Source organism: Petromyzon marinus, chromosome 23 (assembly GCF_048934315.1).
Source record: "Petromyzon marinus isolate PM22_M1 ecotype Great Lakes invasive population chromosome 23, UKy_Petmar_22M1.pri1.0, whole genome shotgun sequence".
Lineage (NCBI taxonomy): Eukaryota > Metazoa > Chordata > Hyperoartia > Petromyzontiformes > Petromyzontidae > Petromyzon > Petromyzon marinus.
The window spans coordinates 2223905-2237573 of NC_133689.1; the positions used below are offsets into that span (position 1 = coordinate 2223905).

At 54.8% G+C, this 13669-nt stretch overlaps 1 protein-coding gene across 4 annotated transcripts in view; it reads left to right on the forward strand.

The window, feature by feature from the left end:
- Window positions 1-13669, forward strand: part of LOC116945163 (uncharacterized) — a 33064-nt gene that overhangs the window by 5923 nt on the left and 13472 nt on the right. For all 4 annotated transcript variants that reach the window (XR_012942620.1, XM_076068918.1, XM_076068919.1 and 1 more), the window contains 6 exons: window positions 324-648; window positions 8864-9146; window positions 9906-10060; window positions 10594-10751; window positions 11737-11926; window positions 12760-12905. Coding sequence is in view for 3 of the 4 variants with exons in the window: in XM_076068918.1 (XP_075925033.1) it covers window positions 324-648; window positions 8864-9146; window positions 9906-10060; window positions 10594-10751; window positions 11737-11926; window positions 12760-12905 (1257 nt within the window). In the remaining variant the exon portion in view is untranslated. The remainder of the gene's footprint in view (window positions 1-323; window positions 649-8863; window positions 9147-9905; window positions 10061-10593; window positions 10752-11736; window positions 11927-12759; window positions 12906-13669) is intronic.

Sequence of the window (13669 nt, forward strand, 5' to 3'; positions counted from 1 at the left end):
GGTTATCCCTCCACATTTAGAAACACACGTTTAGAGGTTTTGGCTGCCATACATTTCCACGTAATGAGCCACTTCGTTGAGCTATCATTTGTGGCCAGGTCGCTTCTGAAAAAAAGCTGTAAAGCTCAGTGGGACCTTACCTGGTAAAAAAAAAAGTTAAATTGAAAGAGGTGAGTTTTCAAGAACGACTCAAATAACAGCTGTAACGACTCTCATCATCTTATTAGCCAAAGGCGCAAAGCGTTGTTCCAAAGCTTGGGAGTTGCACAGCGCAGTCAAAAGTGCGATGACCCCGTGACCTCGCCCCCCGCCGCCCCGTGTAGACCGTCGAAGACGCGGCCACCACCACCACCACCAGCACGGCCCCACCTCGCCCCGTCTTCCCAAGGACTTTCGGCGGCTACAGTCGCGCCGAGGCTCTGTCGGCCATGCGTACGGGCCGCTTCGGGGACGGCTCGAGGCTGCGCCGTCGCCGGGATGGGTCCTACGTGGACAAGAGGGGTGCCCTCCTGGGAGAGGACGGGCCCTTCTGGCCGGCGCGACGCGGCGAGCTCTTGCAGAGGCTGCCGTGGTGCGAGGCGGCCGCGGTGTCGGGGGAGTCGAGCCGGGCCCCTTGGAGAGACGCGGTGAAGGAAGGGAGGTCTCCAGGTGCGTTGGTGGTGTGGCTGGGCTGTTGAGGTCGTGGTTGCTGTGAGCAGCTGGGGCGGTAATAGTCAGAATCGCCGTGATGATCATTCGTACCAGCAGCGTTCACAGCAGCAGCATTATTCATAGTAGCAGCAGCATTATTCATAGTAGCAGCAGCATTATTCATAGTAGCAGCAGCATTATTCATAGTAGCAGCAGCATTATTCATAGGAGCAGCAGCAGAAATAATATAATCGTCAGCAATGCAATCATCATCGGCAATAACAGAATAGGCATCGTCATCAGCACCAGCATCAGAACAGCAAGGCCTGCTCATCATCAACAGCATTAGCGGCGTCCGAGTTTACCACGTGAATGCTATGGGGTCCGGTCGCGCCAGTAAAATGGGCTTAGTTACCAGAATTCCCACAATTTTCTGATGCTGCTGGTTGCAACTATCAACAAAACGTCGCTTATGCGATTGCTAAATGGGTTTCAGATGACCAGCGGTGGTGCTGCTGCTAAAGCAGTCATACATTCCCAGCGTTCATCAAGTGACAACTTTATTAACCGGCTGCGCCGTGTGGAGGAGAGTTTATGACACGCATTTTACTTACGCGAGCTGACCCAACAAACCATACATGAATCATCGATCTGCCTTATCAGAATCCGAATCTTTATTCAGACTGGAAGAATCCGGAGAGCTTTGAAGCGCTCGAGATGCAATGTCATGCTTGCTGCAACGGCTCGCAATGGTAACGAATCTCGTGTTGTCGCCACGTGTGTTTAGCGAAGCAAAGCGGAACAGGTATCGAGTGGGGTTAGCCCCAAAAATATTTCCAGGAACTGATCCGTGTTTATACTCCAACGATGTCCCTGAAATATTCGGATCACCGTCTTCTCAGGACTCCGAGGTCAAGGCTCTCCGTTCCTGGGGTGATCGAGATTTTGCCTGGCAATGTGCAGCTCTCAGACTATGGAACAATGCTTTTGTTCCATTGGTAAAACAACCAATCTGAGTCCTTGGAGCTATTTCAGTCTTTCTTGAAATCTCACTCCTTTAAGTGGGTCTTTATTCCCACCTAGTTCTGGCCGTTTACCCTGCAGGTTCTGTTCTTGTCTTGCTTCCTCGTACATGGACGCATTAGGATACACGGATGAAATGCCCCACTTTGCAAATGTAAATTATAATTTGTGTTATTGCTACGTTGCCGGGCCAGTATGTAAGAGGCCAAAACACGCTCCAGAGGGCCTCTTTGGAACTCTCTCTTGCGGAGATCCTTCCACCAGCAGTGGCGTGAACAAGCAATTGCAGGGCTGCGCCTTTAACTTGTATCGCGAGATCCGCGATTTCCAAAAACGTCTTTCTGCTTGTGGATTCGGGAGAAGCAGACCCCCTTTTCTGGGGGGAGGGGCGCATGGAGTGGAGACCCCCCCCCCCCGTCTCAGTGAAGGTCTCTGTGAGTAGAGAGGCGCACGCGAAGGATGCAAATGCGAAATTCCTCCTGCGCAGAGTCTCACTGCACGCGCGAGTGAGCCGGAGGAATGAGCTCACTGTGTTAAACTGGGGGGATACAAGAACTGATGCTTCAAGGGCAAGGTCAAAAGGTCACTACACCTCGCCACCGCTTCCTTCCTCCTGCTCGCTTCTGCGGCGGTTACAAAGTCGACAGCCGCCCACGATGCTCGCATCATTGTCGCTGCCGAAAACCGGCTGGCTTTTAAGTCTTCATCTTGTTACCGCAGTTGACTGACGCCTCCTTCAAGGACGGCGCTTACGATCTCATCGCCATCACCACCACCGTCTGGGATTACCTCGTTCCTCTATCGTACTGCTCACGAATCACTGTGTAAGTCTGGGTGCAGTGCTTGACAGGTGTTATAGGCTGCGGTGCCACGGGTTTCGCTCGACGTGCCGGGGAGCTTCTCCGGAAACTGAATTCGCTCATTGAGGAAGATACATTCGATCGCTTGAAGAGGCTCCCAGCACGCGGCGCGAAACGTTGGACAGCATGCCAAACGACACTCGTCCACAACCTGGCACCATGTAGAAAAACTATCACCGTAGAATATGTCATCTATGAAGGCCAACACGGCACACGAGGGGGTAGGTGGCCGTCATCACGCGCGGCCCCATTTCTTTGACCAGGTACTAATTTAAGGCTGAGCCGACCAAGAGGAGGGTCCAGGACTGCTTCAGATATGTATCACCGACGATGGCCGTGAGTGGGAATCGATCTCGGGACGCCAGGTTCGTAGCGCAGTGCTTTAACCAACTACGTTACCGCTGCCCCTCCCCAAGCCCCCACACACTCAAAGGCAAAGATCCCTGCTTGTGTAGCCTTAACAGACTGTTGGGACAAGTGCTGTTAGCGAGCAGCACCTGTGAAGGCGAGCACGGCACACGCCCACACCCTCCCCCACACTGAACGCAGAGCGAGCTGCTCACCCCGTGCGCCATTCATTACCTTTGCCACAGCGGGCGAGTGAACAAAAGCAGAGGGGTAGGAACTTGACACCAGCTCGCCTCCCTGCTGCTATTGGCCGCCGCTTGTTTTGCAATGAGGGCACTTGTCCGCATTTGCCACGCAATGCATCTTAGGCGCGCGACGCAGCGCAAACTCCCACGCGGTCTGCACATCTCGCGGGGGGGGGTGCAAGTGATGGAACGGAAGGCGCGCGCAATGCGATGGTGACTACAATGGAGAGCGCCCCAGGCCGCCGTGGCCACGTTGCACAGAATGCGCTCGGCCGACGTCGGATCTCGGGAGCTCAGTCGGGCTTGAGTCTCTGGGCAGTGTTGAGATGGCCCACAGCTGCACGCGGCAGCTTCTGCTATGGATTGGCTGCTGCTGCCGGGCGACTGTGTTGGGGCAGTGCAGATCACTCCTTTTTTTTGCAACGATCCATCGGGATCCTGTGTGCGCAAGCAGCCGATTTCGTTGCTCCGTCTCCATTTGTGGACGTACGCTCTCGGGCGTGCGTTTCCGCTCCTTCTTCTCGACCACTGGCCATCGAACATGATGGTAGCGACGTTGCTCCGCTCGAGGCCGCTTGAGTTTGTCTGAAGGCTTGTCCCGTGTCTCCCAACGCCACGCTGTCTCTGCCGCTACTGTCGCTCCGTGTCAATGTGTTGTCCTTTCTCCCGCACCTCCGATTCATAATCGGAATCGGAATGTGTATTTGTGACTGGAGGACGAATCCGATGAACTGTAAAGCTCTTTTGCACAGATAGCCAGTCGGGGCACGGGGTCAGAACGTTACGACAAATTCTCTAAACGCACGTTTCTAAACGTGGAGAGAAAAACCGGAGGATCCGGAGAAAAATCGACGCGACCACGAGGAGAACACGCAAACATCAAATACACAGCAGCAGGCATCGTCACGGTCAGGATCGAAACCAAGACCTGTATACCAGGCGAGGTAGTTAACATCTCCTAGCCACCGCAGCAGCAGCAGCAGACAAGCAAGGGCACGACTGAAGCTCTCTCTGCGTGCTGGGGGAGAGAGAGGAGGAGCAGGAGCCTGGCTTGTTGATGCCCACGTTGAGAGCGGACCTCAAAGGTCCTGGTGAAGGGCTCTGGAGAGCCCCGCGGAGTGGGGGGGGGGGGGTGGAGAGGGTGTGGAGGGGGGGGTGGAGGGGGGTGTGGAGGGGGGGGTGTGGAGGGGGGGTGGAGGGGGTTTGGAGGGGGGTGTGGAGGGGGGTGTGGAGGGGGGGGTGGAGGGGGGTGTGGAGGGGGGGTGGAGGGGGGTGTGGAGGGGGGTGTGGAGGGGGGGGTGGAGGGGGGTGTGGAGGGGGGGTGGAAGGGGGTGTGGAGGGGGTGTGGAGGGGGGGGGTGGAAGGGGGTGTGGAGAGGTCACTCCTCAAGGCCCCCTGAGCAAGTGGCGCCTAACGAAGCGTTCAGTCGTGAACGCAGCACGAGTGCACGATCATTAAGCCTCTCAGAAATAATAATAAAAATAATTAATAATCCGTGTAACTTGTTCCACTAAAAAAATAAGGAACCGTGTGAATAGTTGGGATGTTTTGCCGACTTGGCGTTCTGCTGTTTGGTTCGGGATGGAACGTGGGGGGCTGGTGGGGGGGGCACAGTGGAGTCGTGCAGCTGATGTTTTGGAGGCGATAATCAACTTTGTGATCGTTATCTTAATGCATTCGTGTCGTCATCGTTATCTTCGTCATCAACATCGCCACCATTATCGCGATCATCATTACGTAATTGTTAGTGTCACTTTTCCAACATCGTCATTATCGTCGCCATCAACATTAACGTCATCGTAATTACCATCTCAGTAATCATAAAAGTAATTCATTATTACGTTTTTTTTTGTGTTAGATCGCGTAAATGTGTCGTATACCCACCTCCACCCAATACAGCATACTACAGTACTGACGTTTGTCACGTGAACAAAATGCGCCAATTATTTTCAGGACTACTTCAGCACACCGATGTTTGCTGACTTAAACAAATGCTGATGTAAACTATTGGCCTGGAAAGCCGATAGATCGATGGACTAATACAGTATTTAACATGTACGGTCACGGACTGGAGTTATTCATGTGTCGTTCATATAAATTCGCATCAATTAGCAATGTAAATTATTCTACACCGCTTGCTTACCCAGGACATCATCCCGGAGTCTCAAGACCTTGTTTGCAGGAGGGCCCTACCAGCTTTTTGCTGTAGGGGGGCGATGGTGACCGCGTGTAATCCCAGCTGAGTTATTTGCTGGGAATCTTTCAGCATTCCTATTGCCATTTCCAATTCCAGTTCCATTGCACGATTTGTATTTACGAATACATATGTTTTGGGATGAAGGGAAACCAGAGAACCCGGAGAAACCCCATGCAGATCAGGTGGAGAACACACAAACACACAAACGCCTACACAGAGGGAGGCGCCCGAGTCGCAAATCGAACCCAGCGTCGGAGTCTTCTTGCTGCCAGACCACGTGCGGCGTTGCCACCGCGCTGCCGTGGCCCCCAGCCTCCGTACGCCACAGCCACGTGGGCGATTTCGCTTCATTGATCGCTCTTCCCCCCCCCCCCTCTCCTACCGCCCTCCGCTCTCCCCATTCAGAGGGCGCACTTCTACGAGGTGTGGCCCACGCTATTCAGAGGTCGATAAATCACGAAGCCATCTCAATGATCCCCGAGAGAGCAGCTGGTGGGTGTGGTGCGAAATGTGAAAGGCCCTCACACCACCCTCTCACATCGCCACCTCCTCCTCCCACCACCACCAACCTCTTTGTTGTATATAAAACATGTTTGTGGCCATGTGGTTTCATTTAAACGGGGAGTGAGCTGCTCGGATATAAGACGCCACGTAGCTACCACCACCATCAACGTGATCACCTTGACTCACCATCACCACCGTCACCACTGTCGTACCGCGTGAGCGTCAAGGCCACTACCGAGTCCAACATCGCGACCACTGCCGTGACCGATCACCACCACCACCACGACACCGCTACAACCTCCACCACAACAACACAACCACCGCCACTTCCATCGCACGACCACAACCAACACCACCACGACCACCATCACCACCACGTCCACCCATCACATTCGTATCAACCCATCGGTGACAAAGATTCAGGCGGCGACGTTGACCGATGACAGCTTGACCACGTGGGGGGCGACGATGATTATGACGACGACGATGACGACGGCGACAACGACGACCGACGCCAAGTGGCATTAGCGAGGCGGCGAGCGGCCGCGTAGGGATGCGTGCGGCATGCGGCGATGGCCCAGGAGGAGGAGGGGGGGAGACATGGGGCCCGTGAAGGAGGATCTCCTGGGCCCCCCATCCTCGCACGGGCCCTTCTGGCCCCGGGACTGCGTGGGCCCGAGCAGCGGCACCCCGTGCCACGAAGCGGCCACGGCCCAGGAGCGCGACGCGTGGCCGCCCTCCGGTGCGGCACGTTTCATTCATTCGTTACGTCGTTCACTCACTCGTTGAATCGTTCGTTTGTTCGTTCATTCTTTTGTTAATTAGGACGGTGACGTGGCCGAGCGGCAGTGTGTTTGCCGCATGATGCAGAGGTTCGCCGTTGGGGTACAGTTTGTAAAAGGCATGCGTCTTGTCAGCTCATTAATTGGGTACCCTTTGTAAAATGCCATCTTGGGCGTGCGTGGTTCTGTTTCCTCATTCATTGGGTACCCTTTGTGAAATGGAACCACATTGGAAGAGAAGAGAGCCACGTCTGAGCACAAAGAGCAGGGCACCCGAGACCACAGAGGGATCTGTGTTGTTGTGGGGATCAGAGAGAACCGAGACTACAGAGGGATCTGTGTTGCTGTGGGGATCAGAGAGAACCAGAGACCACAGAGGGATCTGTGTTGTTGTAGGGATCAGAGAGAACCAGAGACTACAGAGGGATCTGTGTTGCTGTGGGGATCAGAGAGAACCTGAAACTACAGAGGGATTTGTGTTGCTGTAGGGATCAGAGAGAACCAGAGACAACAGAGGGATCTGTGTTGCTGTGGGGATCAGAGAGAACCAGAGACTACAGAGGGATCTATGTTGCTGTGGGGATCAGAGAGAACCAGAGACCACAGAGGGATCTGTGTTGCTGTAGGGATCAGAGAGAACCAGAGATTACAGAGGGATCTGTGTTGCTGTGGGGATCAGAGTGAACCAGAGACTACAGAGGGATCTGTGTTGCTGTAGGGATCAGAGAGAACCAGAGACTACAGAGGGTTCTGTGTTGCTGTGGGGATCAGAGAGAACCAGAGACTACAGAGGGATCTGTGTTGCTGTAGGGATCAGAGAGAACCAGGGACTACAGAGGGATCTGTGTTGCTGTGGGGATCAGAGAGAACCAGAGACTACAGAGGGATCTGTGTTGCTGTAGGGATCAGAGAGAACCAGAGACCACAGAGGGATCTGTGTTGTAGGGATCAGGGAGAACCAGAGACCACAGAGGGATCTGTGTTGCTGTAGGGATCAGAGAGAACCAGAGACTACAGAGGGATCTGTGTTGTTGTAGGGATCAGAGAGAACCGAGACCACAGAGGGATCTGTGTTGTGGGGATCAGAGAGAACCAGAGACTACAGAGGGATCTATGCTGTTGTAGGGATCAGAGAGAACCAGAGACCACAGAGGGATCTGTGTTGCTGTAGGGATCAGAGAGAACCAGAGACTACAGAGGGATCTGTGTTGCTGTAGGGATCAGAGAGAACCAGAGACTACAGAGCGATCTGTGTTGCTGTAGGGATCAGAGAGAACCGAGACCACAGAGGGATCTGTTGCTGTAGGGATCAGAGAGAACCAGAGACTACAGAGGGATCTGTGTTGTGGGGATCAGAGAGAACTAGAGACTACAGAGGGATCTGTGTTGTTGTGGGGATCAGAGAGAACCAGAGACTACAGAGGGATCTGTGTTGTTGTGGGAATCAGTGAGAACCAGAGACTACAGAGGGATCTGTGTTGCTGTGGGGATCAGAGATCTCAACCTTAATCATCTCGGAAATAAAGTCGCAGGCATTTGTGCCCAGGTGTCTGAGACGGACGCTGTGAATGTCGTGTCCCAGATAGGAGAAGCAATGCACAGGTCCGGAAGAGACCGTGGCATGCGAGTGTTGTAGCTCTGATTGAGCGGAAGCGGTTGCCCTGTGAGGGACAGACACGTGGGTGCAGATTTAGAGTTGAGGGCCGGTGACCGAGACCCGACATTGGAGCGGTCTCTAAGAGTCTGGCGACCATGGGGAGGAGAGAAGACCTCGGGGCAGATGGTGGGAGACGGTCAGGGCAGGTCTTGCAGGTCGCCCCGTACGGGAACTGGTGGAGGGTAGGAAGCGTTGGTAACGATGAGGTTGATGGTCGCGGTGGCCGTGGCGACATCAACCGTTTTAGCCACGGTGGCGAGATGTTAACTACCTCGCCTGGTACACAGGAGGTCGTGGGTTCTATTCCGACCCTGACGCCTGCTGCTGTATATTTGGAGTTTGCGTGTCTCTCCCCACCCGTGGTCGCGTCGATTTTTCTGCGGTTCCTCCGGCGTTTCCCTCCACATTTAGAATCAACATCACGCGTTTAGAGTGTCCGGCTTGCCATACATAGCCACACGATGACGGTGATAAGCCCGCTTCGTTGAGCTATCATTTGTGATAGTCAGGTCGCTTCTTAAAAATAAGCTATACAGCTCGGTGGGCTTTACCTGGTAAAATAAACCAAATAGTTTAAAATAGTTTACAGCTGAGTAGTTTTTAATCTTTGTGCCCAGGTGAGCGCCTCGCCGAGGCCACGTGGCCGGGATGTGGGCGGCACGGGGCCACGGGGGGCGGCGGTCGAGCGTCCTCAGCGGCCGCGTGGCGAGGCCGCCAGGTCGTGTTCGACCCCGACCGATGGGGAACGCGGCCTCTGGTCCCGCTCACCTCGTCCACGTCGTCCACCGACGCCACCTCGTCCACCGCTTCGCTCTCCGCGCCCCGCACGGGGCTCTGTGCGCCCGCGCTGGTCTTTGAGTCGCGGTTCGAGTCCGGGAACCTGAGACAAGCACGGCGAGTGTAAGCGAGCGCCGTGTGCGCACACCTGTGTGTGTGTGTGTACCTGTGTGTGTGTGTACCTGTGTGTGTGTGTACCTGTGTGTGTGTACCTGTGTGTGTGTACCTGTGTGTGTGTGTACCTGTGTGTGTGTACCTGTGTGTGTGTGTGTGTACCTGTGTGTGTGTACCTGTGTGTGTGTGTGTAACTGTGTGTGTGTGTACCTGTGTGTGTGTCTGTGTGTACCTGTGTGTGTGTACCTGTGTGTGTGTGTACCTGTGTGTGTGTACCTGTGTGTGTGTGTACCTGTGTGTGTCTGTGTGTACCTGTGTGTGTACCTATGTGTGTACCTGTGTGTGTGTACCTGTGTGTGTACCTGTGTGTGTGTGTACCTGTGTGTGTGTGTGTACCTGTGTGTGTGTACCTGTGTGTGTGTACCTGTGTGTGTGTACCTGTGTGTGTACCTGTGTGTGTGTGTGGGGAGCGGTAGTGTAGCGGTTAGCGCGCTGCACTAAGAACTCGATTCCCGCTCACGGCCAACACCAGTGATGATTATCTGAACCAGTTCTGGGCGTCTCCTACGTCGACTCAGCCTCAAATACCTGATGCAATGTGTACATATCGCCACCCGGGAGACAAAGACGGCCGGGCGTGGTGCGTGGTGCTGCCCCCCCCCCCACTCTCGTGCCGTCTCTACCTTCACAGGTGCTACCCGCTAACGGCACTTGCCCCAACGGTCTGCAGAAGCCACACGGCAGGGTGATGACCTTTGTCTTTGGCAGGGGCGAGTTCGAGTACGAGCTGGTGCTGCGGAGCGACCTGCACACGGAGCGACACACGCAGTGGTTCTACTTCCGCGTGCAGAGAGCGGTCCCCGGCCCCTCGTACCGGTTCGTGATCACCAACCTCCTCAAGCGGGACAGCCTCTACAGCCACGGTGCGGTGCCGGCGGGGGTATCCGTGCGAGATGGGGTCAGGGTCAGGGTGGGCCATAGTGGGGGGAGGGGGTGCGGGGCTCGGGGCAAATCCCACTACGCTTTCAAACTAAACCGGAAGTGTTGCATCTGACACTGTGACGTCGATACACAGCGCCCCCCCCCCCCCCAAGCGCGGGGCCCGGGGCAGTCGCTCCGTGCCCTGGTTAGGAAGCTTGTGAGTTGGGTGGTTGTGGATGGATGGGTTCACTGGGCTGCCTCCTGTCCTTTCCCCTCGGCTGCAGCTCCTCCACACGGCTACACGATGCGGAAGAGCTGCAGCCAGGGGGTGGGGGGTGTGGGCGGTTGAGATAATAGAGTGGTCGTGAGTCGGTGGTTGTGAGTGGTTGTAAGTTAATCGTATGGGTGGTTGAGACAGGTTAGTGACGTCAGATGATCGCGGCGAAGCAGACGGCGGCGTGTATCTGCCGTGGTCAATGCACACCGCGCTATTAACCGGGGCGGTTCGCCGGATTCGAACCGCGAACCTCAGCAGGAATGCGCCCGCTGGTGTACTCGGAGGTGGCGGCGAGGTCCGGGGCTCCGGGCTGGTGCCGGACTGGACACCACATCCGCTACGGACCCTGGAGCAACCCCAGCCGCAATCCGCTACTCCCCGCCGGGGTGCAGTTCTACTGCCTCGACTTCCTCATGGTGAGTGGAGCGCCCACCTGCTGCCTCACCGCACCCTATACTGGAATTGAGAGTAAAGGGGCCGTCCATAAATGACGTCACGCACCTGGGGGGGCGGGAGGGGGGTCAGACATTTGTGACGATGTGTGACGAGGGGGGGGGGGGGGGGTTTGAGAAATGTGACGTCACATGAAAATGCGCAACTTTAAATAAATATAGAATTGTTATAACAACTCTCCTACAGCATCAGAGTGCAGCGCCACATTAAACACCCACTACAATGACAACAGTTTAAAGCGATTTGAAGCATGTTTTATTTTAAAAATGGAAATATGGTTTTGGGGGAGGGGGGGGCAGAGCTTTGTGACGTCATATTTGAGGGGGGTCTGACTTTTTGTGACGCCGTGTGACAAGGGGGGGGGGGTCAAAAGTCGTCCCAAAGCAGCAGCAGCAGCAGCAGTCAGGGTGAATGGTGACCCAGCACTCGGTGATTCACTCCGGTCACTCGCTCGTTCTCCGGCGCTCACTCCCCTCCTCGTCACTCTTTATCCGCGACCGCCACGGCTACTTCTCCTGTGAGCTTGGCTCACCGCTTCCTCCGCTCGATTCAAGAGGCGCGTTACACGCGGCATCGATCGCAACTCAAACAGCGCTGCTTGTTGCTGGCCGCTTGACATTTGTGGGCCCTTGGGCCGAATGTGCGCTCAGCGGCTATCGATCGACCGGTCGACTGATCGATTGGCCTGTCGATCAAACGATCAACTGATTGATTGGTCTGTCGATCGACCGCTCGACCGATCGATTGCCCTATCGATCGACCGGTTAACTGATCGTTTGGTTTATCGATCGACAGGTCGACTTATCGATTGGTCGGTCGATCGACCGGTCAACTGATCGATTGGTCAGTCGATCGACCGGTCAACTGATCGATTGTCCTGTTGGTTCTCTCTGTGTGCGCGCGTGTGTGTGTGTGTGTCTCCCGTGGCCGGTGGCGCGCGAGCGGCAGGAGTTTGCGCACGTGGGCGACACGTGCTACCTGGCGCACTGCTACCCCTACTCCTTCTCCGAGCTGCAGGCGCACGTGCGGGCGCTGCTGGCGCACCCTCGGCGCGCCGCGCGCCTCCGCCGCGACTCGCTGTGCTGCACGCGCGCCGGCAACAGCTGCTTCCTGCTCACCGTCACCGACTTCCCGCCCGGTACGGCGCGCGGCACAGCCAGCCGGCCGGGCCGGCCGGGCCCGCTGGCTGTGACGGCAGCACCTCGCAGATTTGCTCGACACGTTCATCGTTGTAGGAATAGGTTTTACCCTTTTGACTGGCACAAAAACTGACACCTTTATTCAAGGCATCATGTTTGCAATAACCACAACACAAGCTTTAAAAATGCAAACAAAAGAGACAACTCTGATAATAATATGCACTGTCCTTGAATTTGATTGGTCCACACCCGTCTCAGAGTTGTCTTTTTTGTTTGCATTGTGACTGCTTGTGTTGTGGTTATTGCAAACATGATGCCTTGAATAAAGGTGTCAGTTTTTGTGCCAGTTATCTTGTTACTGGCAAAGGAGGTCTCATAACGTTCATCGTTGTGAATATTTACGGGATTTATCGATGGGTTGAATGATTCGTACGTGCGTCGCTCGAGCGATTGCTCGATTGATTGCTCGATTGATTTATGGGTCGATTTATTGATCAGACGATTTAAATATCACCCAAATAATTGGCTTATTGACTGATCCGTCCACTGATTAGTCGATTTATGTAACAATAGACCGTTTGGTCTATTGATTGATCGGTCGATTGATTTGTTGATTGATCGGCCGATTTATTGATTATTTGATCATGGTTTAAATGATCGATTGATCGCTTATTCATTCATCAATATATCGATTCAACAGTGCAATCCCAGGCACGCGTCTCCCTGCGCTTCTTTGAGCTGTCATCGCAGTTTCCACCAGCAGCCGTACGTCATCACCCCCCCTCCTCCCCCCTCCTCCTCCCTCCTCCACCCCCCCCCCCCCCCTCCATAGACTCGGCTCAGGATGACCGCACGGAGGAGCACGCCGGGAAGCTGGGAGTGGTGCTCACGGCGAGGGTGCACCCCGGGGAGAGCCAGGCGAGTTGGATCATGAAGGGAGCCCTCGACTTCCTCACCTCCGACGAACCCAGCGCCCAGGTGGGTTCCGCGCTCGGGTTGTTAACCGGTAATCCGGTAACCCCGGTGACCCGGTAACCGTTTTTGAGAATCGATTACCGGTTATACAAGTCACGGCAACCGGTAACCGTTTCCAGCGGCATTTTTAGTGGGGAGAAGTGTGAGTACCTTGACTCCACCACACTTGACCTGCCGATGGACTCACCTGTGGTCCAGCCCATTTAGCACCGCCGCTGCTGCTGCTGGGAGGATTTAAGAAACCCGCGGCCGTTGTTTCGCCTGCCGCGCCGGGCGATGGGATTCGAGCCATGCGTTGGACACTCTTACCGAGTACACCTTCGATGGTGCCGTTTGTTGCTGTCCGCTAGGTGTTTCGGACCTGCGCCAAACAACCGTGCTTTTATACGTACATATATTTATATTTTTTGTGACGCCGAGCAGCGCCGCATTGGTGAGTAAATGAGAAGCGGTGAAAAGTGGCCGGTGAACGTGAGAAGGAAGGAAATGAGCTGAACATAAAACATGATAATTTTTACAACCGACAAAACAATAACGACCGATAACCCCGTGACCTTAATAGAAAAAATGACATAATACTTGACGTTTCGGGCAATGGTCGAAACGTCACGTATTGTACACGTGATCGTGATGCTCTGGAGTTGCGCTCTAATCGTTAACTGTGCACCAACACTGATACCGCAGCAGCAGCAGCAGCATCACCAACAAAAAAATCTGTATTTGTTTTTGCTCCACGAGACTCTAAACCCACACGGCTGCTGCGGGGT